General features: G+C 46.8%; 1 protein-coding gene across 2 annotated transcripts in view; it reads right to left on the bottom strand.

Annotated features, from left to right (window-relative positions):
- LOC127006808 (BTB/POZ domain-containing protein Tiwaz-like) overlaps positions 1-27,500 on the bottom strand; it is a 148,451-nt gene that overhangs the window by 32,114 nt on the left and 88,837 nt on the right. For both annotated transcript variants that reach the window (XM_050877150.1, XM_050877151.1), the window contains 2 exons: positions 17,092-17,217; positions 16,545-16,613 (listed from right to left, as the gene is read on the bottom strand). In XM_050877150.1, coding sequence (XP_050733107.1) covers positions 16,545-16,613; positions 17,092-17,217 — 195 coding nt within the window. The remainder of the gene's footprint in view (positions 1-16,544; positions 16,614-17,091; positions 17,218-27,500) is intronic.

The following is a 27,500-nucleotide window of genomic DNA, read 5'->3' as shown; positions in this document are numbered from 1 at the left end:
AGACACGGAGGAGAAGGAGGAGGAGGAGGAAGAGGTGGAGGAGGAGGAGAATTAGACAAGGAAAATACCTGTAACACCTGCCCAGAATTACCTGATCCTCCTCTCTCGTTTCGGAACCAATTACCGATCCGGAAAATGGCCGAAACAAAGGATTGATTTAAATGAACGTTCTCGTGTTTGTTGTGGAGGTCCCTAAGGAAAAAGTGGGCGCTTCCTTTACATTCCTTTGTGTGTGTGTGTGTGTGTGTGTGTGTGTGTGTGTGTGTGTGTGTGTGTGTTTACCAAGCTGTTTTAGTTGCTCAGTTTACGATTAGGCTTTCTCTCTCTCTCTCTCTCTCTCTCTCTCTCTCTCATTTGTTCCTTACTTTCCTTATTTCCTTCCTTCCTTCTCATTATTTCTCTTTTAACTCTCTCTCTCTCTCTCTCTCTCTCTCTCTCTCTCTCCTCGGAACTCCTAATATAAAAAACTCGCCTCCTCATTGTGTGCCAAAGTTGGTACGATAGTTGTTGCGCTTCCTCGAGCCGCTTCGCTTTTGTTTTCCCGAACCCAAGTTTAGCGGCGGGAAGGACGTCAGTTTTGCGGCTCTGAGGGGAGTTCAAGCTTCCTCCCTCCCTCCCTCTCTCCCACTACTACTCTTGATCCTCCTCTTCCTCTTCGTCTTTCGTTTCCTCCTCTTCCTCCTCCTCCTCCTCTTCGTCCATCTCTTCTTTCTTCCATTTTGTCTTCGTCTTCCTATTCTTCTGGTACTTTTTGTTTTATTCTCGTCTTTATCATCATTTTCACTCTTCTTCCTCCTAATCTTCTTCTTCCTCCTCCTCCTCCTCCTCCTCACTCCAGTCATTCCTCTTCTCGCCCTCCTCCTTCTTCTCTTTCTTCGGTCTCTTTCTCCTTCTTATTCTTCTGCTACGTTTTCTTTCACCGTCCTCCTCCTCCTCCTCCTCCTCCTTATCATCCCATTTTTTTTACCCTCCTTATACTTTTTCTCCTCTTCCTCCTTCTACTCTTCGTCTTTCTATTCTTTGGTTCTTACTTTGTCTTTCTTTCTCCTCCTACTCCTCCAGTTACTCTTCTTTCTCTTACTCTTAATTTTTTTCTTCTACTCTTAGCTCCCTTTCTTTTATCCTCTGCGTATTCTCACCTAAGACTCAAGGGCCAATGAGACGGAGATGAGCACCGAGGCCACGCGCAACTATAGTGTAAGCCCCGAACTTTATCTTTACTACTCCTTCATTAACTCCCTCTTCTACCTTTCCTTTTGTTCCTTCCCCTATCTTCTCCTCCTCCTCCTCCTCCTCCTCCTCCTCCTCCGCCGCCGCCGCCGCTGTTACTAAATTGCGAAGTTTTGTTTCTTTCGCTTGTTTTTCATGTTTTTCTTTGTTTTTTTATTTATTCTTGTTCTTTCTTCCTTATTAGTGTTGCGAGTGATTGACAGATTTTTTGGGGGATTTATTTGTTTATTTTGTGTTTTTTCTCTTGATTATGTTGTTTTTTTGCTTTTGCTTGTCTGGGAGAGAGAGAGAGAGAGAGAGAGAGAGAGAGAGAGAGAGAGAGAGAGAGGAGGTTGTGTTGGCAAATGGAAAGAGCAAGGGAGATAAAGAGATATATGATCATTCTCTCTCTCTCTCTCTCTCTCTCTCTCTCTCTCTCTCTCTCTCTCTTTCTCTTCCTTTGTCTTCCTTTGTAGGTGTTTACTTTCTTTTTTGTTGTTTGTCTTACGCGAAAAAGTTTATACTTTTTATTTTTTTTAATCCTCGCATCTCTTCTCTCTCTCTCTCTCTCTCTCTCTCTTCTATTTTTTTTATTCTTCAAGACAATTTTTTGAGTGTATGGTATTTTTATTGACATTCTTGTGTGTGTGTGTGTGTGTGTGTGTGTGTGTGTGTGTGTGTGTGCGTGTGTGTCTGCAGACATGACATTTCGTGAACTTAGAAGTGAGAAAACAAAAAACAAAAAAAAAAAACATTCGCGGCGCCAAAAATGTGTGGAAACAACTGCAATATCGAGAGAGAGAGAGAGAGAGAGAGAGAGAGAGAGAGAGAGAGAGAGAGAGAGAGAGAGAGAGACTGACCTCTTCCTTGAAAGCATTACAGTCAAATCAGTATCACAAATATCATCGCTGTTATCCTATCATTCCACGGAGTATCTTCATTCTTACTGGTGCTGTCATTAATTAAGGACGCGAGTCATTTAAACAGAGTAATGTGCCTTTGGGAGGAAAATATACGGGAGGAGGAGGAGGAGCAGGAGGGGAGTTTGCGAGGGAGAGAAGGGGAGAGGAAGAATGAGGGAAGGGGAAGTAGAGGGGAGCGGGAGAGAGGGAAAGTGGAAAATACGTAAGCCATTTGAACAGAGTAATGTGCTTTTGCGAGGAAAATAAGGGGGAGGAGAAGGAGGAGGAGGAAGTGGAGGAAAGGGAGTGAGTGAAGGAGAGGAGGGGAGAGGAGGTAGAAGGGGAAGGGAAGAGTGGTGGGGAGAGGGGAAAGGGGTGGGGAGGGGAAATAAGGGGGAAGGAGAAGGAAGAGGAGAAAAGGAGCGAGTGAGGGAGAGAAGAGGAGAGGAAGGAGAAGGGGAGAAGGAGGGCGGGGGAATGGGTCAGAAAATGGGAGGGATGGAAATAGGATGTGAAGGAGAGGAGGGGAAAGGATGAGGGGAAGGAGGGGGGGGGTGGGGAGAGGGAGATAGGGATTGGGGGGGGAGAAAATAGGTAAGCCAGGAGCCGAGAGGTATAAATGTTACATGCAACCTCGAGGGGAGAAAATGCTCCCCTTCAACAAGGCAAAAAAAGAAGAAAAAAAATCTTGCAGCGAGAGCATATGTACTGAATTTTTTTTCCTTCCCTCTCTCTCCATCTTCCAATGTTTTTTTCCCTCGTCTCTTTTGGGTTCGTGTGGTGGGGGGGTAGGGAGTTGGAAGGGGGGCGGTGAGGGGAGCAGGGGGCGGGGGGGGGGGAGGTGAGGCAGCGTGGTGGCGTCGGCTGCATCATTATCCCGCTGGTATCAAATTCTGCCTCCGCCTTCAGAGCGTGTGTTGGTCAGGAACCACGGACGGGCTAGGGCGCAGGTCCGGCGGGGCTCAGGTACTGCCAGGAGCCTCGTCTGTGCCTGCCTCCTGCCTGCCCCCCACGCCCCGCAGGCCTCACACACCTTATCTGATACACGCCCCAGCTCGCTATCCCTCCCCCAGTGTGCAGGCCGCCCCCGGGAACGCTGGAATGGCCGTGTTTTCCCGTGGGTTTGAGTACGTCCCGCCGGTGTGACTTGGCATCTCTCGTGCTCTCTGGCAGATCCCGGGGCGAGAGTGCCTGAGGGGCAGGAACCCGGTGCGTCCGACTCCCCTCTCGCGGCGCTGGCTTGCTCTCTCTCCCTCGCCCTCGCCCTCGCCACGCTCGCAGGAGGCTCGGCCGGGGATGCGGAGAGGTTGGGTGTCAGGAGGAGTCAATAATTCTATTTACTTAAAACCTTGAACTTTAAGGATCTGATTGCTTATACGCGCGTCATATACGTTCATCTTGCTTAGTGAGTGAGAGGGAGAGGGAGAGGGAGAGAGGGAGAGAAAGGGGGGCTGAGGGGAGGCGGGGGAGGGAGTGAGGGAAGGAGTGAGGGAGGTCAGGTAATAAACAAGAGTAAGGGAGTTTTCTTTATCGCACAGTGATTGAAAGAGGGAGAAAAAGGGGGGGTGAGGCAGGTAAGGGAGAGTGAGGATAGGGAGTGAACTCAGTGATGGAAGGGGGTCTGGGAGTAAAAAATAAGGGAGTAAGGGAGTATAATTCTATCCGCTTTCGTGCATTGTCAGGGAGATTAAGAGGAAAGAGGTATTAACCATTATTGCCAATAGATCAAGAGGGTTTGATAAGAGGAAGTAGTTAAGGAAGAGTAGGTAAGGGAGATTAACCCGTCTATATTCTCATCCCTTCCCTTTCTTATCCTTTCCTTTCCTTTCCTTTCTTTACCTTTCCTTTCATTTTCCTTTCTTTTCCTTTCCTTTCCTTCAGCGCCTACCACCACTTAATTTTCCTCTTCTTTCTTTCTCCATAGCTCTCCATTTCCTTAATCAGTTCCTCTCTCCTTTTCTTTTCCCTCTAATTCTTGAAACACTTCTATTCTTCTCTGTCCCTCCCTCCCTCTTTCTTATCTCTTATCTCCCATCACTGCTTTCCTTTCTCCAGTACCTCTCTATACTCCTTATATCTCCTTTGTTTATCTCTATTCTTTCCTTCAGCTCTATCCTCAGACTTTCCCTTCTTCCTTCATACCCTTCCCTCCTCGCTATCTCTTCCCCATACATCCTTCCCTCCATATCTTACACACACACACTTCCCTTTCTTCAATGCCTCTTTCTCCCACTTTCATTTATCTCCCTTTAATTTCCACAAGCTCATCGTTCTCCTCTTCCTTTCCCTTTCTTATTTCTGTTCTCCCCTTCAGTTCTATCCCAAATTTCTCCCTTTCCTCTTTCTCTTCCCTCCTTCCCTTCGCCCTTTGGTCCTCGGATCCTCTTTCCATGACATGTTAAGTGCCATCGAAGCGTCTCTTAGTCCACAGTCCGCGCCCAAGAGGTGACCTTAAGAGGCGAAGAGGAATTAAAAGCAGGATTGAGCTAAGGATAGGTCGTTCTTCTCTCTCTCGCTCGTATACGTCAACGAGATTGACGTATACGAGAGAGAGAGAGAGAGAGAGAGAGAGAGAGAGAGAGAGAGAGAGAGAGAGAGAGAGAGAGAGAGAGAGAGAGAGAGAACAGGTAACCTCATCATTAAGAGTGTGGAATTGGCGATCCCCTCCGCGTGTGTGTGTGTGTGTGTGTGTGTGTGTGTGTGTGTGTGTGTGTGTGTGTGTGTGTGTGTGTGTGTGTGTGTGTGTGTGCGTGGGTGTGGCTCGTGTGCGGGTGTAGAAAAGGTGAAGGGAATATGGGTGTGGTCACGACCCTTTGCTTGGAGTACTGGAGGAGGGAGGAGAAATTTATGTTGGGGGGAGGGAGGGAGAAGTGAGAGTGTGTTGTGCTTGTGTTGTTATGGAGGAGGAGGAGGAGGAGGAGGAGGAAGAGGTGGTGATGGTGGAGGATGAAGAAGAGGAGGAGGATAACGAAGCAGCAAGTGTTCAGAATATAAGAGGTAATGGAGAAGGAAGAAATAGGAGGAAGAGGAGGAGGAGGAGGAAGAGGAGGAAGAGGAGGAGGAGGAAAACAGATGTACAGAGTATGAGACGTAAGGAAGGATGAAAAAAATAGGATAAAATGGAGGAGGAGGAGAAAGAAAAGGAAGAAGGATAAGAAAGAGAGAGAGAGGGACGAAAGAAAGAAAAAAAGAAAATAAATGAATAAACAAAAGGAGACTAAGAAATCGAGAAAGAGAAAGAGAAACAGAGCGACAGAGACCACCACCCCTCCCTCCTCCTCCTCCTCCTACATCTCCTCCTCCTCCACTCCCTAACCCCCCCCACCCCACCCTCACACACACAAGCAGGCAGGTGAAGTAAGAGAAATAAGTGAGTGAGTGGTGGGTGGGTCGGTGGCAGGGCTGAGGAGGCTGGGAGAGAGGGAGGGAGGGAGAGGGGGAGAGAGAGAGAGGGTCCTTGCCAGGCACGTCGGAAACGCTCCACTCACAATTAAGATTTAACTACTTAATTAGCGCCCCGCCAGAAGTGCGAGGCCTCGAGAGCGGCGGGTTAATGCGGCGCTCAATGCAAACAAGTAAACGCACTCCGGCACAAACAGACGTAGCATTCACGACTCTACAATGAACACTCACGCTTGCTGTGCCTCCGTCTCCTCCTCTCGGGTTGGTGCAGAGAGAGAGAGAGAGAGAGAGAGAGAGAGAGAGAGAGAGAGAGAGAGAGAGAGAGAGAGAGAGAGGTAAGGAAACAGAGGGAAGGGGTGGGTGGGTGGGTCCTCCGCCTCCTCCTCTCGGGTTGGTCCAGACAGAGAAAGGGAGGGAGAGAGAGAGAGAGGGAGGAAAAAGAGGTAGAGAAACAGAGGGAAGGGGCGGGTGGGTGGGTTTTGGGAGGGAAGGACGGGGTGGGTGACTCTGTGTGAAGGTGAAAATTATAAAGGAAAATAGAAAAAAATGGGGAAAAGAAACAGAAGGAAGTAGAATGATGGGGTTGGGTGACTTTGTGTGTGTGTGAAGAAAAACAATAGTGGAATATAGAAATAAGAGGAAAATATTGAAAAGTGAATGAGAAAGTTATTTAGCTAGGTAGGGAGTGAAAATAACCGAGGAAAATAGAAAGAAAAGAGAAAAAACAGAGGAAATTATAAAATGAGAGTTAGTGAGTGAGTGGGTACAAATAATAGAAGAATTTAGGACAAGGGGGCGAGTGAGTGAATGAATGAGTGAGTGCGTGAGTGAGTGAGTGGAAATATTAAAGGAAAATAAATAGAATAAAATATAACGTTAATATGGCATTTGTTTTGACTTATTCATGATCTAGCTAAGGTAATGGTGTCTTCTTTTCCTCCTCCTCCTCCTCCTCCTCCTCCTCCTTTTACTCCTCCTCCTCCTCATGCCCTTACTCCACCTCCTTGTCCTATTCCCCCTCTCTCCTACTCCTTACTTCTCCTCCTCCTCCACTTCCTCCACCTCCTCAACCTCCTTCTGCTCCTCCTCTTCATCATGCAAACTAATGAATCTTTTGGTGCCATGAAAGAATGAGCGAGTTTTCCTCGACCATAAATTGATCTCGTGGCCTCTTTTAGTTCGTGCTGACGGCCGAGCCTCTGCGCTGCGGGTCCGGGATTATTATGATTATCGATAAACCTGTTCCCGGTGGAGATAGAGCCGCGTTTGTATGCATGATATTGAGCTGTTAAGAGCTACTGGAGGTTATTGTGAAGATGGTGTAGCTAACAGAGATGCAGAGAGATGGAGAGATAGAGAAAGATGGAGATAAATAGATAGATAGATAGATATTGAGCCGTTAAGAGCTACTGGAGATTGTGAAGATGGTGTAGCTAACAGAGATAGATAGATGGATAGATGGATAGATAGATAGACAGATAGATAGATTGATAGATATAGATAGATAGATAGAGTACAATACACAAACTTAAGCTCACTCACAACATAGATAGTGACTACGGTACAACTCTTTAATTAGCTTGCACAGATTTTTCAGCGCTCACTAATTAGAAGCTGATTTCAGACTTAACTTAAACTCGCCACATCGTAATAAAAATAATAATCAGACAGAGAGATAGAGAGGAAGAGAACTGCAGTAGGACCTTTTACTTACCTAACTCACACAAATCTGAGCGCACTACTTAGAAGCTCATTTCGACGGTAACTCAAACTCACCCACCACATAGTAATATAATAATAATAATAATAATAATAATAATAATAATAATAATAATAATATAAATAAAAATAATAACAATAACAACAATAATAACGATATCATCCACGCGTCCACAAGTTACCAGACGAAAGCAACTACGACTTGAACTCATTCTAGAGGAAGGAATCAGGACACCTCTTCTCACGTAATTGACTGCTCTTTCGGCCACCTCTTCCGATTCTTTACAGGAGCAGCGAGTAGCGGGGTTTTTTTTTTATTGTTCTTTCCTTTTTTTGTGCCCTTGTGCTGTCTCCTTTGCTGTAAAAAAAACAAAAAAAAAACCGAAAGCAAAGCAAGCCACTAATTCCAGCACCTGACATTTACCTGCCTGCAACCTGAGAGACCAGAATGCACGTCCAGGTAATTAGAGCAGAATGGCACCAATGAGCGGGAATGAGGCAAGAGGGTCAGCGCCATTAGGGAAGTTCATTAGTGGCCGACAGGTGAGCGAGGAGGGCGGGAGAGAGTGAGTGCCAACAGGTGTGTGGGCGGAGAAGCATTTACCTTGATTATCACCTTGTCAGCGCGTGTCAATTAATGCGTGCGGGGCGGGTGAGGCGAGATGAGGCAAGATGTGTGTGTGTGTGTGTGTGTGTGTGTGTCTAATTTACCACGGTCTGATCACGAACTGGTCTCGTCATCGCCAAGAAGCAAGCCCATTAAAGTCGATCTCTGGGTACTGCCGGGACTTTCACTCTCCACACATCGCGCAGAGCTTTAACCACTGAGCTACCGGAGCTTGTAGAGAAAAGGGGAAAGGGGAGTAAGAGGAAGAAGAATGGGAAAACTAAGAAAGGGAGAGAGAGAGAGATATAGAAAGGGAAAAAGAAGAATGAGAGAACGAGTAAGAGAAAGGGAAACTGTAGTGGATAAGTGAAAGGAAAAGAGAATAGGAGCAAGAGGAAAAAGAAAAGAAACAGGGAAGGGAAAAGAGGAAGAGGAGGAGGAAGAGAGGGGCTGATGGTGGGGACAGAGTGGATAAGTGAAGGGGAAACAATAAAAGTGAAATGAAAAGGAAGAGAAATAGAGGAGAGAGAAAGAAGAGGAAGAGGAAGAGGAAGAGTGAGGGAAAAGAGAACATAAGTAGTAGGAAGACTAAGAGAGAGTAGAAATGACAGCGGTAAGAGAAAAGAGAGGAGTAAGAGGAAGAGAAAAGAGGAAGAGGAAGAGGAAGCGAGGGGAAGAGAGAGGGGACGGCTGGAGGGAGGGTAGGCCGCCGTGGGGAGCGAGTGGGCCCAGCCGGGGGCGCCGTGCTCATTATTGCGTTCACTCGCCGCCCGGAGCACCGCGTCCCCGGATCGATCGGTCTGCCCCGCGGGTCACAGAAGGTGCCGCGCCGCTCAGTCTGATCCCCCGCGCGGCCCCGGGGCGTGGAGGGGCGGAGAAAGCGGCGGAGGGAGGAAAGAGTGCCAGCGGCGGGAGTGGGAGGGAGTGAGGGGGCTAGAGGCGATGGAGGGGAGGGAGAAGTAGAGGGAGGGAGAAAGGGGGAAAGGGAGAGGGAGGCAAGTAGGGAGAAAGGGGTAAGGGGTAGAGGAAGGGAGAATGGAAGAGACGAAAGGGAGGGATAAGGAAATGGAGAGAGGGAGAAAGGGTTAGCGGAAGAGTGAAGGAAAGGAGGAAGAGAGGGACGTAGGGTGAGAGAGAGAGAGAGAGAGAGAGAGAGAGAGAGAGAGAGAGAGAGAGAGAGAGAGAGAGAGAGAGAGAGAGAGAGAGAGAGAGAGAGAGTAGTTTACCCGGCCCTTGCTTGGTCTGTAGCACGGGGCGAAGGGGAAAAAAAAAAATCTGGTTCGCTATTTCCTTTCCTTTGTTTGTAACGCTAAAATTCTTCAATGGCAAAAAGAGAAAGAAAAAAAAAAAACACGCAAAAGAGGAAGTAAGAAAAAAAAAATGCGAAAAGAAATGTATAAATGAGATGCTGTTTGTCTTCTTTTTTCTTTCTTTTTAATCGTCACACGAAATAAAAAAAAGTAAAGAAAAAGGCATGAAAGAAAGCAGTCCCATTGTGTGTTGTTCGATACTCGTAGGAGACGCGTCACTCTCCATACCTCACAGGACTCCAATCTGTTGTAGGATATGTGTGTGCGATATGAGGTTAAGGGATTACTGAAAGCCGCCACGCCCTTGAGAGAATCCAACTGACGTATGAGATTGTCAACACCTGAAGACAGTCCTTAGTTTGAGAGAGCCAACTGGAACCTCCGTCTCTAATCCTTCTGTATATCCTACACGAAATTGGAATCCTTTACGGTGTTCCTTTAACTTATTCTCACGTGAGGGATGTTTGTTTTGGGTTTAGGGTCATATTTTAAAACATTTCGTCACCCAAGTTCACATTATTTGACATGGCTTTCGTAGGAGCTGTAGGCCTTTCCAGAGGTAATTTTATGACCCTGGTGGTAGTTTGACCCTTCCTCTGTGCCATGAACCTTAAAAAACACTCATGAAAACCTGATTGATCCCCTCTTTGACCTTTAGAAATAGTTGATGTGAGAAGCGATGGTGTCTTAAAATACAGCCGTTAAAGTCTTTAGAAGCGATGGAAGCATGTAAACCACTCCAGTGTGTCAGAGCAAGAGTCTTTCACGTGTTGTAGATTCAGGTGAGGGATTTCGATGTTCTCAGACACTTCCGCCTCTCACATTAGCTATATTCAAAGGCCGAAAAGGAGATCATTCAGGTTCTAGTGAGTGTGTTTTTAGGTTCATCGTACAGAAAAAGTGTCGAACTACCACCAGGGTCATAAAAGTACCCCTGGAAATGCCCCAAACTCCCACGAAAGCCTTGTCAAATGTGTTTACTTGGGCGTCGAAATATTTAAGAATCCGGCGGCAACACAAAGGCCCTGCTATCTCTCGCTCGCTGCTTGTAACGCCCTAACAATGGACGTTCGCTTCGAGAGGTGGGCGGCGGGGTGCATCTCCTTAATTAATGCAGATTCTCTTAAATTCTGGCTCGTCCGCTTGCGTCCACACCACCTACACGCCTTTTGTGTGTGTGTATGTGTGTGTGTGTGAGTGAGTGAAAATAATAGTGGAAAATAGAGGAAAATGGGAAAACAGAGGAAAATAGAATGACGAGGTGGGTAACTGTGACTGTGTGCGTGTGTGTGTGTGTGTGTGTGTGTGTGTGTGTGTAGGAGGAGGAGGAGGAGTCGCCCCGTACCCACGCGTCCTGCAGGCAACAAGGACCTGAAGGGAGAAGGTAACGGTGCACGGCGGCCCCAGAGAGGATGGAGGGGAAGGGAGGGGGGGGGGGGAATGCACGGAGACCAGAGCCGCGGGAGGGAGGCTGCACGAAGGACCTCAGGCGGACTCGGACGTCCTATGGGGTCTTAAGGGGGTCATACGAGGGTTTCCTGAAGCTATATAGTCTTAAGGGGGTCCTACAAAGGTGTTCCTGAAGCTATATAGTCTTAAGGGGGTCCTACAAAGGGGTTCCTGAAGCTATATAGTCTTAAGGGGGTCCTACAAAGGGTTCCTGAAGCTATATAGTCTTAAGGGGGTCCTACAAAGGGTTCCCAAAGCTACATAGTCTTAAGGGGGTCCTACAAAGGTGTTCCTGAAGCTATATAGTCTAAAGGGGTCCTAAAGGGGATTCTTGAGGTTATGGCAGGATGTCCACACGAAGGATTCCTATAAGAACATAAGAACATAAGAACGGAGGAGTCTACAAGAGGCCGGTAGGCCTGTACGAGGCAGCTCCTTTGACCCTAAACTCCCGTGTATCTAACCCCACCTAATATCGCTGTCCATGAATTTATCTAGTCTATTTTTTAATGTGACAATTGTATTGGCACTCACCACATGACTGCTAAGCCTATTCCACTCATCCACCACCCTGTTAGTAAACCAATTTTTTGCCTATGGGTGGTGCCTAGGTGTTGTTTGTCAGGCCTCTCGTGATTGGTAGGATTCCTCTTTCTCTTTCTCTCGCTCCCATGGAATATTCCGGCTCAGATATCCTACTGGGTCTTAAGGGGATCCTACAAGGAGCTATGAAGCTGTAGTCTATTCAAATTAAGTGTTCCTATGGTCCCTTTCTCCTTTTCTCCCCTCTCACTTCCTTCCCTTCCTCCCTTTTTCTCTTCCTACTTCCCTCCCTTCTTCCCTTCCTCCCTTTCTCTCTTCCCATTCCCCTCCCTTTTCCCTTCCCTTCGTCCCTTTACGCCGTCGGAGGTGAGGAGAGGCAGGGAAGGGGTACAGGAGGCTCTTCAAGCTCTCCGGAGGCTCTCTTGGCTGCCTTCAAATTGGTGAGCTCGCGAGACATGAAAGGCGCGAAGAACCGGGGACTCGAGGAACAATAGCCAGTCACTAGGCACCGTTTTAACCCCCATTATGTGAAGATCGTCAAGTGGCCGTGTCTCCCTACCTTGCCCCGCCCCCATTCGTCCCCCCTCCGCTACTACTACTATTACTACTACTGTTCCTCCTCCTCCTCCTCCTCCTTTTACTACTACTACTACTACTACTACTACTGGCGTGAGTGGTTATAGGAAAGGGAGGAAAGGAAAGGTGGTGCAGGTACGTTTGTATTTTAATGAAGGAGAAAAGTATAGCTGATGGTTCAAAGGAAGGGGAGGAAAGGAGTGTATGTATGTGTCTATGTTAGTGAGACGGAGAAATATAGATGATGGGAAGGGAGGAAAGGGGCGACAAGTGGAGTATGTATATGTTTGTTAGTTAAAGGGAGAAATATAGTTGATAGTTGAAAGGGAAGGGCGGAAAGGGGAGGAAGGAGTATATGTTTATGTCGAAGTGGTGAGAAGGAGGTCATGGTTAAAGGATAGGGAGGAAAGGAGTGTATGTACGCATGTATGTAAGTATGTATGTATGTATGTATGTATGTATGTTTGCTAGTGAAAGGGAGAAGCATATAGCGCCTGACAAAGGAACACACCTGCTAATCGCCGGCCCACCTGCCTCTCTCCTGCCTCGCCCATTACGTAAATTTAATTAAACACCAACAAAATATTGCCGAGCTCCGATACATCACAAAGAGCCAGTATCAGCACGCCATTGTATTTTTTGTTTCTCTCTCTCTCTCTCTCTCTCTCAATCCGCTTTTTTGGGGGGGTTCGTTTTTCGCGCACAGCAAGAAGAATTACACACACACACACACACACACACACACACACACACTAAAAAAAAAAAGGGGGCAAAGGTCTTCAAATATTACGTTCCTGCCTGCGTATAGCTCTTTTTTTTTTTTTTACTTTTTTTCATTCTGCGTAAACCTGATGAACGCGTAGAAAATTGCGTAGAAAATTGCGTAGAAAATTGCATCTTGGGTGGTAGCGGTGTCGTCGGCGGCGGGGGAGGGGGGCTGAAGAGGGGGGACAAGAAGGGGGGCACTGACGCTGGTTATGGGGTGGTGGTAGTGGTGGTAGTGGTTGGGGGGGTTAATGTTAGTAGTGGTAGTGGTGTGGGGGGGTTAATGTTAGTAGTGGTAGTGGTGGTGGTAGTGTTGGTGGTGGTGGGATAGCAAAGAGCTTACACATATATACATACATACACACATACATACACTAATAACGTTAAAAAACACAATACAATACAAGGGTAGAGAGGACGTGGCCTGTAAGCCGCCGTATCATTATTAATAACTGTTGAACTTTATTCCTTATTTTTGTGACCCTTGATTTTTTATTTACTTTCATTAACACTGAAAAGAACAACAACACCTGGTGGAAAGAAGGCTGTGTATATGACAGGTGGCGTGTGTGTGTGTGTGTGTATGTGGGAGAGAGAGAGAGAGAGAGAGAGAGAGAGAGAGAGAGAGAGAGAGAGAGAGAGAGAGAGAGAGAGAGAGAGAGAGAGAGAGAGAGAGAGAGAGCAACAGAGAGAGAGAGAGACAAACTTTGAGACTGTAATATATGGAAGACAACCGAAGAATGATACAGAAGAGGTGTGGGGGAAGGGATTAAGAGGAAGAAGAGGAAGAGGAGGAGGAGGAGGAGGAAGGACGGCAGGGCAGGTATACGCAAGGCAGGCAGGCAGGCAGGCAGACAGGTGAGGGGAGCTGTGTTACGTAAGGCTGGGAGAGTAAGGGAATGCAAGGATGAAGGAACGAGGGGACTGCAAGCGACTGAGGGAATGTACACTATGGCAGAGGAGGAGGAGGAGGAGGAGGATAGAAGATAAAGAGGAAGAGGAGGAGGAGGATAAGTGCAAAAGAGTATGTGATGATGGGATTGAGAAAAGCGACTGTAGGAATGTGCGCTATGGTAAAAGATGAAGAGGAAGAGGAGGAAAAGGAAGAGTAAGAAGAAGAAGAGGAAGAAGAAAAATATGCAACAAGGGAAAGTAGTAGGTGTCAGAATCGCAGGGAATGATAAGGAGGATGAGGAAGAGGAGGAGGAAGAAGAGGAGTAACCTTGCGACGAGGAAGGATGTAGATTGTATCAGATTTGCAAGGGAGGAGGAGGAGAGTGATGAAGAAAATGAGGAGGAGAATGAGGAAGGAAGATGAAGGCGGGGACGTAGATGAAAGAAAATGAAAAGCAGGGAAGGAGGAAGAGAGGGGGAAGGGAAATGAGATAGCAGGGGGATTTAGAAGGCGAGGAGGAGAGGAAACGTTATACAGGGGAAGGAAGCAGGGAAGGAAGGGAAGAAAGGGGAAGTTAGCAGGGGCAGAAAGAGGGTTTAGCAGAGGTCTTGGAAGGGGAGGGAGAGAAGAAGTAAAATACAGCAGGAGAGACAAGAGAAAGGGGTGGAATGGGAGGAAAGGTGTATGGTACAAGACAGCAGGCAGGGGCAGTTAGCAGAAGCAGAGGCAGCGGTAGCAGGGTATTTCAGAGGCCTTGGAAGGGGAGGAAGAGAAAAAAAAGTACAGAAGAGGTAGGAGGCAGGGGAGGAGGAGCAGGAATAGAGGCAGATATATGGTAAAAGGTGCCAGGCTGGGGAGATTAGCAGAGGCAGCGGCAGCAGGGTATAGCAGAATCCTTGGCAGGGGAGAAGGAAAACAGAGCAGGGGAAGGAAAACGAAGGTAGGGGGGAAAGGAAGAGATATATATAATGAAAAAGATAACAGGCAGGGGAGGTTTGCAGAGGTAGAGGCAGAGACAGCGGCGGCAGGGTATAGCAGAGGCCTTGGCAAAGTCCCCTCCCCCCCTGCCCTCCACAACTAGGGCGCTGTTTGTCACCCATGCCCGGCGGCGCTCGTTAAGCTGACCCACGGGCTCCCCCAGGCGACCCCCTCCACCCCTGGATCAATAGCCCTCCTCCCTCCCTCTAACCCTTCAGGCATTCATTCCCTTCCTCCCTTCCTTCCTCCCTCCCCCGGGTGCTCCCTCTCCCCCTTTCCTGCCTTAAAGCCGCTGGTTCTTGCCTCCCCGACCCTCGCGTGAGCCGGGCGTCCTCTGCTTGCTGCTCTAATCCTGTTTTATTCACCTCTCTCTCTCTCTCTCTCTCTCTCTCTCTCTGCCCCCCTTTTTCACGTCCTCCCCCTCGGGCACGCCGCCCCTCGCCGCCCCCGGGGCTCTCGCGCTGTAGCGGAGGCGGCGGTAGGGGCCTCGACCCCTACCCTCGGGCGTCCCTCTCTCTCTCTTCGCAGTTCCACTTTATCGCTTCCCGCAGGCGCACTCCCCGCCGCCCTCAGGCCGTGTGTGCTGTTTTTGTTGTGTGTGTGTGTGTGTGTGTGTGTGTGTATATACACACACACACACACACACACACACGTTTTTACACTTGAAATTTTCCTTTTCTTGTTGCTGCTTCGCCATTTTTTTCATGCATGTGGGTGGTAAAGGGTGGCTCTGTCATTACTAGTATGCTCTCTTTCTCTCTTTTTTTTGCTCTCATTTTACTCTCGTCACAGGTTAATGATTAGATGTAATTTCTGGGAATGAGTACACACACACACACACACACACACCCTGCCCCTCGCGGCCACCATCGCGGCGCCGAGGCCTGCTGTGCTGTGACGCAAACTATATCCCTCCCATTTTCTTCATACGCAATACAGACCTGTGATGGACGCGTCTCAGTATACAGATGCGACTCACTTTTACAGACCCATCTCTCTCTCTCTCTCTCAAGGCAGCTGTACGTATACCTCATCCCTCCCTCGCCTCTAGGAAAGCCCACGGCAGAGAGAGAGAGAGAGAGAGAGAGAGAGAGAGAGAGAGAGAGAGAGAACAAGGGATTTAGCTGTGGTTTTCAGTTTATATGCATTTGTAACTTTTCTTTTTATTCCCACTCTCTCTCTCTCTCTCTCTCTCTCTTTCTTCCATTTACTTTTTTCAATATTTATCTCAAATCAATATTTTTTTCGACAAATACACAAGGTTGTCTTTTCATTGCCTTCAGTAACCTCTCAGATACTTGCGTCTATAGGAATAAGCTTACCACGTTCTCTTCACTTCTACTCTATACTTGCACATATGCTTACTTTTTTCCTTCATCATTTGCACGGAACATGTTTCTTCCACAGTGAGAAATAACAAAAAACAACAACAAGGAAAAAGATGAAAAGAGGAAAATTTCTTACTCGCACCAGATTCAAACACACGACTACAACACTCTAATGCAGTGGTTCCCCCCTGCCCTGGCAACCCTCGATGCGTGAACATGTAGTATTTATTTCCAATTGTTTTTTATATGTTATAAATTAAGATATGTATGAGTTTGTCCTCCGCCTCCTCGCTGTCTGCTCGGCGGACGAGTATCATACGTGAATGCTACTCGTAGAACGTGCCGTGTTGTGCGTGTATGGGTGCTTTGTCACAACGCTACTTTTGTTAGCAAGTGTTTAGGAGAATCTTCATGCTGTTCTACTGAAGTATTCAACTACATTACTGAAAAATCTAAATTTGACCTGAATGTGATTTAAAAGTCGGCCTTTATAGTAAAATATAATTATAATTAAGGCTTTTTTTCCAAGACTCTCCAGCAACCCTCAGAATTACTCTCGCGGCCCTCATATGGGTCGCGACCACGGGTTTGGGAACCACTGCTCTAATGGTCCCGTTCGGTGCATTATTCTTACGCTCGTCTTGGCGCTGACTTACCTGCAAACCCGACTATCAGTAATGGACACGAGCATATTTTCCGCCTTGATTCCTCTGGACGAGGCGAGATTGTTCACAAGAGCATAAAAACTAGAGTATACTGAGAGAGAGAGAGAGAGAGAGAGAGAGAGAGAGAGAGAGAGAGAGAGAGAGAGAGAGAGAGAGAGAGAGAGAGAGAGAGAGAGATTGGGATACAAACACTCACCTCGTCAGTGTCTCCAGCGAGGACGTGTAGATTGAGCCGCCGACGTCGATGTGTACGGGCGCTGTGAATCTGAGAGAGAGAGGGGGAGAGGGGGGAGAAAAAAGGAGGTAGGTCTTAGTATATCTTATGTATTTCGGATATAATTAAATGTGAGATTCCTGTAGCAAACCTTTGAAATAATTACCTATTTGTTTATTATTTATTACAAGACTTTATCAGTAGTTACTTTAATATATATCAGTGCTTGAATATCTACCTACAACTCCTCCCCCCAGGAAAATTCAGGACAATTATTAAGAACAGCAAAGGTGATAATGAAAAATAAGTAAAAGCAGTCTATGATGATCAAGAATAATAACTCGAGATAGACATGAAACAATCTATCAATTTCCTACGACTTCAAATCCTTTAAGCAAGTAGCACGGATTTTAATTACACGTAACTTCAGTATATCCCTTAATTTATCTTTTTAATCACGAAGAAACTGAAAAGGAATGGTCTGAAGCACCTATGTAGAATAATACATAAGCAGGTGTGGCTTTCTTACCTGGAGGCGGCGGCGACGGTGGGGATGCCGGATATTTTGTGTTGCGAGGAGTAGAGGGGCGGCGTGGGCGAACCGCTGTGGGTGAGGGTCGGGGACGTGGCCGGCGAGATGGAGGGCGACAACATCCTGCCCGGGGGAACACCAACACACGGGGGTTAGCTAAGTGGGTGAGGCTGGGTGTGGTTACTGTGTGCGTATGTGTTGGGGGGAGTGGGGAGAGTAGTAGGAGGGGGAGGGGGAGGCTGGGGTGGTTACTGTATGAGGTACGGGGTGAGGCTGGGGTGGTTACTGTGTGTGTATGTGTATGGGGGAGGGGGGAGAGTAGTAGGAGGGGAAGGGGGAGGCTGGGGTGGTTACTGTGTGAGGGGGGGTGAAGCTGGGGTGGTTACTGTGTGGAGGGGGGCTGTGGTTATTAATCTATTTGTGTGTGTGTGTGTGTGTGTGTGTGTGTGTGTGTGTGTGTGTGTGTGTGTGTGTGTGTGTGTGTACTCTTTGCCCTTCTCTCTCCCCCACACACACAAGCACACACAAAACACGTCTTATACATAACACATAAATATTACCTCACAAATATTTTCGTTCAATAGTTTTCCTTCTTGCTCGCATAAACACTCACTCTGTTAGCTCACAATACCATCACTCAGTTAAGCATAATATTATTCATTCTTGCAAAATAATTTCTCCTTTCCGAGCCTGATACCAAATTCCAGTCACATCCATTAACTTATCTATTTTACAAGTTGTTTTTATGTACAAACGATTATCGAGCTTCAAGGAATATATATACAGCTTAAATCAGCGGGCACAATCAAGCAGAGGTTTGTATCATGAAATTTAAGAGTATATTAGTAGGGCAAGGTTAGGATTCATCTTAAAAAATATCGAATTCTTGTTATTAAATCCCGAGTTCAAAGAGTTGGATATGGAAGATGCATTGCCCTAAAATACCAAAAAAGTTTCACTAATAAATAAGTGTCCGTCTTCATCCTAACTTTGTATTTAGGAGTACATTATTAGTAGGCCAAAGTGAGTCTATATTCAGTTCTTTGGTTCCTCTTCTTCAACACTTCTTGTCTTTAGTATTGGTGTGTGTAAGGTATATATTAGTAAGCCAATTCCCTTTTTCCTCCTCTTCAATTGGTTCTTGTGTGTGTGAGAAGTATGTTAGTACGCCGAAATGAGTGCATGTTTATATCTCTGGTTCCTCTTCTTCAATAGGGTCTTGTCTTTAGCACGGCAGAGTGTGTGTAGGTATTGTCAGGGGGCAGCGGCGTCAGACGGTGTTAGGCGATAGGTTTGTCCGTGGCTCAGGGATACTCGGTCTGGCTTCTCGGCTGGTTGACTGGCTGGAGGGGACTAGCAAGTGATACGTGTAGCAAAAAGAGCAAAAAAAATAATTGTTTGTAAACCTATATAATTTTGTTGCTGTTGATATTTATTGCTGTGTTGTTTGGGCTTGTTAAATTGTCTGCTTGTCTGTGTCTCTTTCTATCTGTCTGCCTGTCTGTCTCTTCGTATTGACAAGCACAAAACCGCTTTCGCCTTATCACATATTCATCAGTAAGCTACGTAACACCAAGGCAAGGACACTGTAAGACGATTTGATGCTCTCTGGAAAGAATTCGTAAAGGTAAAAACAGTTGACGCTCTTATTGATGGTGGTGGTAATGGTGATTGTTTTGGTGGTGGTGGTGGTGGTGAGCGTCTTCCCACCATCAAGTCTCTTCACTTACATATTACAGTTTACCTTACTGGCGTATTAGGGCAAGATCGACAGCCTAACACAGCGTCATTGTAAACCCCCAAACCAAACTATATTCTTCACAATGATCCGATATTTCTACTCAGTGCCAGATACGAGAGATTTTATAACTGTAATATGAGCTTTTCGTGGATATTTTAATTTCCTATACGCATTTTTGTAAGTTTCATTGATATCGGTACAGTGGTCATCGTGCCTAGCTACAAATTCCCGGGTTCAGGTTCGATTCTCGGTCCCGGCAGGCGGCATGTATAGTTTCAAAGAATTTCCTCCTTTTTACATCACCGCCAAACACTATACAAGAAATTTTCGTCGCATTTTGTCTTTGGTTGAGGAGTTTACGAACATGCTGTATCGGACCTGTAATACTGGCCCGTAGAGTCCCCGTGTTTAGGCGAGGTAGCGAGGTAGCAAGGTGAGGCTGCGATAAAGACTGCCTTGTTTACTGACTGACGAGGAGGAGGAGGAGGAGGAGGACGGGGAGGTAGGGGGTGGCGACTCAGCTCATCCCACCTGCTCAGGGAGATTAATTAGGCAATGTTTTCTCAAGGCACAGGTGGAATGAGAGGGAGGAGGAGGAGGAGGAGGAGGAGGAGAAGCCGGTGATAGATTAGCATTAGGAATAGGAAACGACAAAAAGGAGTAAATAGGAAAGACGAAGGAGGAGGAGGAGGAGGAGGAGGAGGAGGAGGAGGAGGAGAAGAAGAAGAAGAAGGAAACCTGGCGATATATTAGCATAAGGAAGAGGAAACAACAAAAAGAAGTAAGCAGGAAGGACGGAGAAGACGTAGGAGTCGAAGTCGGAGGAGGAGGAGGAGGAGGAGGAGGGGGAGGAGGAGGCGGCAGGTGTGTAGGATAGAGCAGCAGGTGAGGCACGTGCCAGGACTCTCATCGGAGGAGTCCTGTGCTGTCTTCAAGGAATCCTGCACCACCTGCGGCGACCCTGGCCAGATCTGGGGCAGGGAGCCTTCGGGGCGTGCAGGGAGGCACGGAGGGGGCAGGGAGAAGGGAGGGAGGAAAGAGGGAGGGAGAAGAAGAGGGAGAGGTAGGAAAGGTAAGGAGGGAAGGGAGAGCCGTAGAGAGAAGAGAGGGAGAGAGGGAGAAGATAAGAAGAGATAGAGGGAGATAAGGGAAAAGAGAGGGAGGTAGAAGGAAGGGTAGGAGAGAGGGAGGAAAGGAGGGAGGGAAGAGGAGGGAGGAGAGGAAGGGAGACTAAGGAAAGGGAGGCAAGGAGGGAGGGACGAGGAGCTCAGGGTGTCGAGGAGGGAGGTAAGGGAGGAGTGAAGGAGGTGAGTGGAGGCAAGGTGTCTGCAAGGAGGAGGAGGAGGAGGAGGAGGAGGAGGTAAGGAGACAAGAGTGTGAGGGAGACAGGAGGTGGCTGACGGGCGTAACAGGAGACAGAGCAAGGAGGAGGAGGAGGAGGAGGAGGAGGAGGAGGAGGAAGCATCTAGTTAAGGAGGATGGAAAAGAAGGCATTAGGGAGTGAGGGAAGATGGAAGAGAAGGAGGAGGAGGAGGAGGAGGAAGAGGAGGAGGTTAAGGACGAAGGAAGGAAGAAGAAAGGAAAGGAAAAAAAATAGAAAAGAGAAAATAAAAACGAGAATAAATAAAATAAAATAAAGACAAACAAGATAAACGAGAGAGAGAGAGAGAGAGAGAGAGAGAGAGAGAGAGAGAGAGAGAGAGAGAGAGAGAGAGAGAGAGAGAGAGAGAGAGAGAGAGAGAGAGAGAGAGAGAGAGAGAGAGAGAGAGAGAGAGAGAGAGAGAGAGAGAGAGAGAGAGAACGAACGAAGGAGACAAGAGAACGTAGACAAGAATGAGAACGAACACGATAACGAAGAACGAACGAACGAACGAACAGAAGAACGGCCTCGAGAGAAACAAAAAAACATACAAAAAAATAAAGAAAATAAAGAAAAGAAAAGAAAGAAAGAAAAAAACATAAGCTAAAAAAATACGGACAATCTGACATCTAAATTACGGACACGAAATGGAAGAACGGAGAGAGAGAGAGAGAGAGAGAGAGAGAGAGAGAGAGAGAGAGAGAGAGAGAGAGAGAGAGAGAGAGAGAGAGAGAGAGAGAGAGAGAGAGAGAGAGAGAGAGAGAGAGAGAGAGAGAGAGAGAGAGAGAGAGAGAGAGAGAGAGAGAGAGAGAGAGAGAGAGAGAGAGAGAGAGAGAGAGAGAGAGAGAGAGAGAGAGAGAGAGAGAGAGAGAGAGAGATGAGGAGAATGATAATAAATAGGAGGAGGAGGAGGGACGGGAACAGAGAAGAAGAAGAAGAAGAAGAAGAAGAAGAGTAGAAAAGAGGAGGAAGAGGAGGAACGGAAACAGAGAAGAGGAGGAGGAAGAGGAGGAAAGAGGAGGAGGAACGGGATTGGAGACGAAGAGATGAGATGAGAAGTGAGTAGGAGAACAAGTAGGAGGAGGAGGAGGAGGAGGAGGGGGAGGAGCACTGGAGGCTGATGCTGTATATGGCCTGTGCCCGGCGGCTACAAGCATGCCCGGCCTCCCGCTATACACGAGATGAAGCAGCGCCGCAAGCCCCACCTGTATACCTGTACCCGTCTCCTCCACCTGTAACGAGCTCACCTGTAACCCCTTCATAACCCCTTGATGCTACCCTTGAACGCCGCTTATAAGGAACGAAAAACGACAAAACTAAGAAAGGGGAAAGGCAGGTGAGATTGATGTGCGAATTAAATGTATACCTGTAACGAGCTCACCTGTAACCCCTTCATAACCCCTTGATACTCCCCTTGAACGACGCTTATAAGTAAGGAAGAACAGAATATCGAAAGAAGGGAAGGTCGGATTTAAGATTAATGGGTGAATTAGACGGCTACCAGCAGCCTGTAACCTAATACGAGTTCTTCTGTAACCCCGTCCTAACCCCTTCCTAACTCCTTAACACTTCGCTTGAACGCCGCTTATAAGGAACGAAAAACGGTGTAAATAAAATTGGGAAAGTCAGATTTGAGATTAATGTGTGAACCAGACGAGTACCTGTATAACCTGTGACATGCTTTTCTGTAACCTCTTCCTATCCCCTTCCTTCGCCTTTAAATCCCCTTGAAACAGCACTTGGAAGGTACAGAGAAAAAGGAGAAAGTCGGGATTCAGATTAATGTGTGAACTTTTTTTTTTTTTTTACTTTACTTCCTATTGCGCCGGTAAGCTTTCTTGAGGGGTCCTACTGATTGGCCCCAGCCTCTTATGGCGCAGGCAAGTGTTAAAAGTGGCGCTATCTTGCTTGGCTCATGCTGCCCCCGGAGCTCATCTTTGATTCTCTCTTTTAGGGAGAGAATCTAGAGTCCGGGTTGATAGGACAGCATGTGGGTAGTCTTAGGCCACTCAGCGGTAACTGAAAAATCTCAGCTTGTATCGGCGGGCGGGACTCGAACCGCGTCCAGGAGAATGTGGCACCCTCACGCTAACCACGCAGCCACTACCTAGACCTTTACCTGTAACATTCTGGTTCAATTTGTAACCTGTAACTTGTCACACCAATTCTCCCTTTGAACGCCGCTTAGAAGGGACGAAAAACGGTACAGCTAAAAGAGGCATCAAGTCAGGTTCGAGATTAATGTGTGAACTCGACGTGTAACTCCTTGTCTTTCTGTGCGAGTGGGTTTCGATCCCCCAAAGACCTTGAGCATCGGTTTTGGTGGTGGTGGTGGTGGTGGTGACGGTGACGAGTCCGCCCACGTCCTGTTAATGGGAGGGGAAGACGTGGTGTGTGTGGAGGTGGAGGGGGGGGGTGGAGGAAGAAGGATGTCACAGGAGGTGATAAAGAATAAGGGGGAGAAAGAATAACGATAAGAGGAATAAAAGGAAAGAGTGATGAAAGAATATGGAAGATGTAGAGTGAGGAGGATAAAAGGAAGAGGAAGAATGAATGGAATGAGGAAGAGAAGAGAGAGGAAGGGGGAAAGAAAACAGGATAGGAGAATAAAAGAAAGAAAAAGTAAGGATGAGAGGAGGAAGAGGAGAAATGAATGAAATGAGGAAGAGAAGAGAAAGAGGGAGAGAAAGAGAGAAATAAGAATGAAAGAAGGAAACAGGAATAAATCAAGGAATGTGTGCTTAAAAGTAAAATAAAAAGGAAGAGGAAGGGAGGGAAAGGGAAGGAAGAAGGGAGGGGGATAAAGGGAGGAAAGGAGAGTATGAATGGGAGTAAGTGAGGTATGTGTGTTTAGCAGTAAGAAGAGGAGGAAGTCTGAAGGTGAGGGTGACGGAAGACAAGAGGAGGTGGAGGAGGAGGAGGAGGAGGAGGAGGAGGGAGGAGGAGGAGGAGGGTGTGTTGCTTTTGGGAGTGGCTGAGGGAGAGAAGGGAGAGAGATGGAGGGAGAGGGAGGGGAATCTGGGTGCTTGAGAGAGAGAGAGAGAGAGAGAGAGAGAGAGAGAGAGAGAGAGAGAGAGAGAGAGAGAGAGAGAGAGAGAGAGAGAGAGAGAGAGAGAGAGAGAGAGAGAGAGAGAGAGAGAGAGAGAGAGAGAGAGAGAGAGAGAGAGAGAGAGAGAGAGAGAGAGAGAGAGAGAGAGAGAGAGAGAGAGAGAGAGAGAGAGAGAGAGAGAGAGAGAGAGAGAGAGAGAGAGAGAGAGAGAGGTGGAGGAGAACAGAAGAGGGTGAAAAGCAGAGAAAGAGAAGAGAGAAGGATTTTGAAGATGAATGACAGAAAAAGTAGAAAATAATAGAAGGAAGAAGAGGAGGAGGAGAAAGAGAGGGAATAAAGAGGGAACACAGTAGGAGGGAGAGGACAAAACAGAGGAAGAGAAAGAGAGAAGGATTTTGAAGATCTATGAAGGAAGTATAAAAAAAAAGGAAGAGGAGAAAGAAGAGAAGAGGGGGAATATAAGAGGAACACAGCAGGAGGTAGCAGGCAACAGCTATCCAGTTGGCTTATAACGAGGCTACCTGCTTTAATGGGCCAGAGTATGCTACTGATCTTTACTGCTTCTGTCAGATAAGCAGAGGAGGAGGAGGAGGAGGAGGAGGAGGAGGAGTAGCAACAGTAGCAGCATCAATAGTAGCAGAAGTAGAAGGAGGAAGAGGGAAAGAGCCGAAATTATTGTAGTAGTAGTAGTAGTAGTAGTAGTAGTAGTAGTAGTAGTAGTAGTAGTAGTAGTAGTAGTAGTAGTAGTAGTGAGATGAGGATGAGGATGAGGAGGAGGAAGAGGAATTGGAAGAGAAGGAGGATTAGGAGAAAGAGGAAGAGGAGGAGGAGGATTGGGAAGATGAGAAGGAAGAGAAAGAGAAGAATAAACGATAACAACAATAATAAAAAAAGGAAGAAATCGAGAAAGAAAACGAAGAGAGAGGAGGAAGAAAAAGAAGAAGAAGAAGAAGAGGAAGAAGAAGAAGAAGAAGAAGCGCATACAATTTATATAACACTACTATAGAAACAAAATAGTTCAACACCTCCGTCAACAGCGATGCACTAAGATTAAGCAGCAACTCACTCCCTTGTATCAACCATTTACACGCCTATTTACAGTCATTTACTAGCCTTCCTTTATCGGCGTACAGCTCTTTATTTACGAGGCATTCATTGAGATGCCTGTCCTCGTGTGTGTGTGTGTGTGTGTGTGTGTGTGTGTGTGTGTGTGTGTGTGTAAGGTTATATAAACAATAACACTAGTAATTTTTTTGTCCTCAGTCGTAGAGAATTTAATCAGTTATCATATCGCTTTTTTTAATTAACAGGTTTTGTGTATCATCAAATATTTTTCGCTTTTTAATCAGTTTCTCCTCCTCCTCTTCGTCCATATCTCTCCCAGACTCTTTTTCCTACTTCTTTCTTTCCTCTTCCTTCTCCTTATCTATTCCCCTGTCCTATCTCCCTCATTCCTACATCTCATTGCTCCTCCCTTTCCTCCTCCTCCTCTTCGTCCATATCTCTCCCAGACTCTATTTCTCTATCCTAATTCTTCCTTTCCTCTCACTTCTTATCTCTTCCCCTATCCTATCTCCCTCATTCCTACATCTCATTGCTCCTCCCTTTCCTCCTCCTCCTCTTCGTCCATATCTCTCCCAGACTCTATTTCTCTATCCTAATTCTTTCTTTCCTCTCCCTTCTCCTTATCTCTTCCCCTATCCTATCTCCCTCATTCCTACATCTCATTGCTCCTCCTTTTCCTCCTCCTCCTCTTCGTCCATATCTCTCCCAGACTCTATTTCTCTATCCTAATTATTTCTTTCCTCTCCCTTCTCCTTATCTCTTCCCCTATCCTATCTCCCTCATTCCTACATCTCATTGCTCCTCCCTTTCCTCCTCCTCCTCTTCGTCCATATCTCTCCCAGACTCTATTTCTCTATCCTAATTCTTTCTTTCCTCTCCCTTCTCCTTATCTCTTCCCCTATCCTAGCTCCCTCATTCCTACATCTCATTGCTCTTCCTTCTCCTCTTCCTCTTACTCGTCTTTTCGTTACTGTTCAGATCGTTCACGCTAGCACACGACAGACACCTCGACGTTGATCAGTTGCTGTAATATACGGTACTGTCTAAGCCCCCAGCGCCACACTCGGCCACTCGGAGAACTATCACAGAGGTATTCATTGTAAACTCGATTCTTTTTACTACCTCTGAATACAAGTTACTGTTAGGATCCAAATGTTTGAATCTGAATCACACTCCTTACATCTCCGTTCTGTTTAAGCATCAACTAAAGGTTTGTGGGAAAGAGGTATCAATCGTCGTTATATTGGATAGATTATCGTATGTCATATCAATTTCTCGTCGCGTTCAGGTCTCTCCATTTGTAGGAAACACGTAATCTGATGTTTTACTGAAAAGGTTGCGTGTAATTTAATTTTCTCTTTCATCAGCTCAGTCAAAATCGTGGGAAAGAGGGATGAATCGTCGCTTTGCTGAATAGGTTACGAAAATGCTGTTTGGATTTCTCTGCGCGTCCAGGACATGTCAGGTTATCGTACACCGCCACTCCGACGCTGTATAATAATATATTCCGGGAACGTACGCGTCGCCAGCCCGCCTTCACAGCATCCAGGATTATCTGCATCAATTACCCTTTTCACTGCAGCTGTCAGGGTTAATATAGCAACACACACACACACACACACACACACACACACACACACCATCAAATTATTATGAAAGACAAAGTGACGTTTCTATATAAATCTCAGTTATTCGAAATCTACGTATACTATTCACTGTTGCTCTCTCTCTCTCTCTCTCTCTCTCTCTCTCTCTCTCTCTCGCACCCCCCCCCCCCCACACACACACGCCCACACACACACTCTCACACACACACGGACATGAAGTAAGACAGACAGACAGGTAGACAGCCGCACTGACAGACTGACAGACAAATTGACTGATAAAAACTCGGCCCGATTTTTTTTCTCCTCGTCCATCAAAAGTGTGATACAAAAAGCTGGAATTTGTTATCGTGGCGCGGCGAGCAAATACAAATACCCTTTCTGTGTCTGCCTGTCTGTCTGTATGTATGTATGATTTTCTCTCTCTCTCTCTCTCTCTCTCTCTCTCTCTCTCTCTCTCTCTCTCATATATACATTTAGAATCATTTAAAATACTTAGTAATTAAAGATTATTCCCCTATATTCTTTCCTTTCCTTCCTCCTCCTCCTCCTCCTCCTCCTCCTCCTCGCCCATATCTTCCCCAAGTCTTCCTATTTCCTACCGCTCCTTTCCCTCTTCCTCACTTTTTCTTCCTCCTCCTCATTTCCTTCAAACTCCCTTTCTCTATCCTTCCTCTCTGCTTTCTGTATCCTCCTCCTCCTCCTCCTCCTCCTCCTCGCCCATATCTTCCACAAGTCTTCCTTCCTATTTCCTACCGCTCCTTTCCCTCTTCCTCCCTTTTTCTTCCTCCTCCTCCTCATTTCCTTCAAACTCCCTTTCTCTATCCTTCCTCTTTGATTTCTGTATCCTCCTCCTCCTCCTCCACATCTCCTTGCCAGTCTTCCTTCCTCTTTCCTACTTTTCTTCTTCCCTCTCTCCCTCCTCCTCCTCCTCCTCCTCCTCTTCCTCCTCTTCTTCCTCCTCCTCCTCGCCAAAGAGATAAGGATGAGCCTCTCCTGTCTTAAGAAGCCGGAGAAGGAGTGGAATTTTATGTCAAAGGAGACGAGAGATCAACTGGAGGAGATGAGTGGGTAAATACTAGCCAGGAGGAGGAGGCGGAGGAGGAGGAGGCGGAAGAGGAGGAGGCGGAGGAGGAGGAGGCGGAAGAGGAGGAGGCGGAGGAGGAGGAGGCGGAAGAGGAGGAGGAGGAGGAGGAGGAGGGTTGAAGTGCCATATTGCGCCTTTTAGTATCTTTCTCTAAGTGCTCGGAAGTTGTTTTTTTATTAGAGTTGGTCTTCTTGTTCTTCTTGTTCTTGATGTTGATGTTTTTCTTCTTCTGTACTACTACTACTACTACTACTACTACTACTACTACTACTATCACTGCCACTACTACGACAACACATCATAACTATTCTTGTATCAGTAAATAAGTTATGATGAAGACTTTGATTTTATGCCAAGGGAAGTAGAAACAGGAGGAGGAGGAGAAGGAGGAGGAGAAGAAGGAGGAGAAGGAGAACAGTCGTAAGGAGAGTGTAAATCGAGGAAGCAGAAGACAGGAAAACGCCTACGATATATATTTTTTTTAATCTTATCGCATGCAT

Source organism: Eriocheir sinensis, chromosome 33 (assembly GCF_024679095.1).
Source record: "Eriocheir sinensis breed Jianghai 21 chromosome 33, ASM2467909v1, whole genome shotgun sequence".
Taxonomy (NCBI): domain Eukaryota; kingdom Metazoa; phylum Arthropoda; class Malacostraca; order Decapoda; family Varunidae; genus Eriocheir; species Eriocheir sinensis.
Note: the sequence above shows the minus strand (reverse complement) of the source record. Positions and strands in the feature narration are given on the sequence as shown.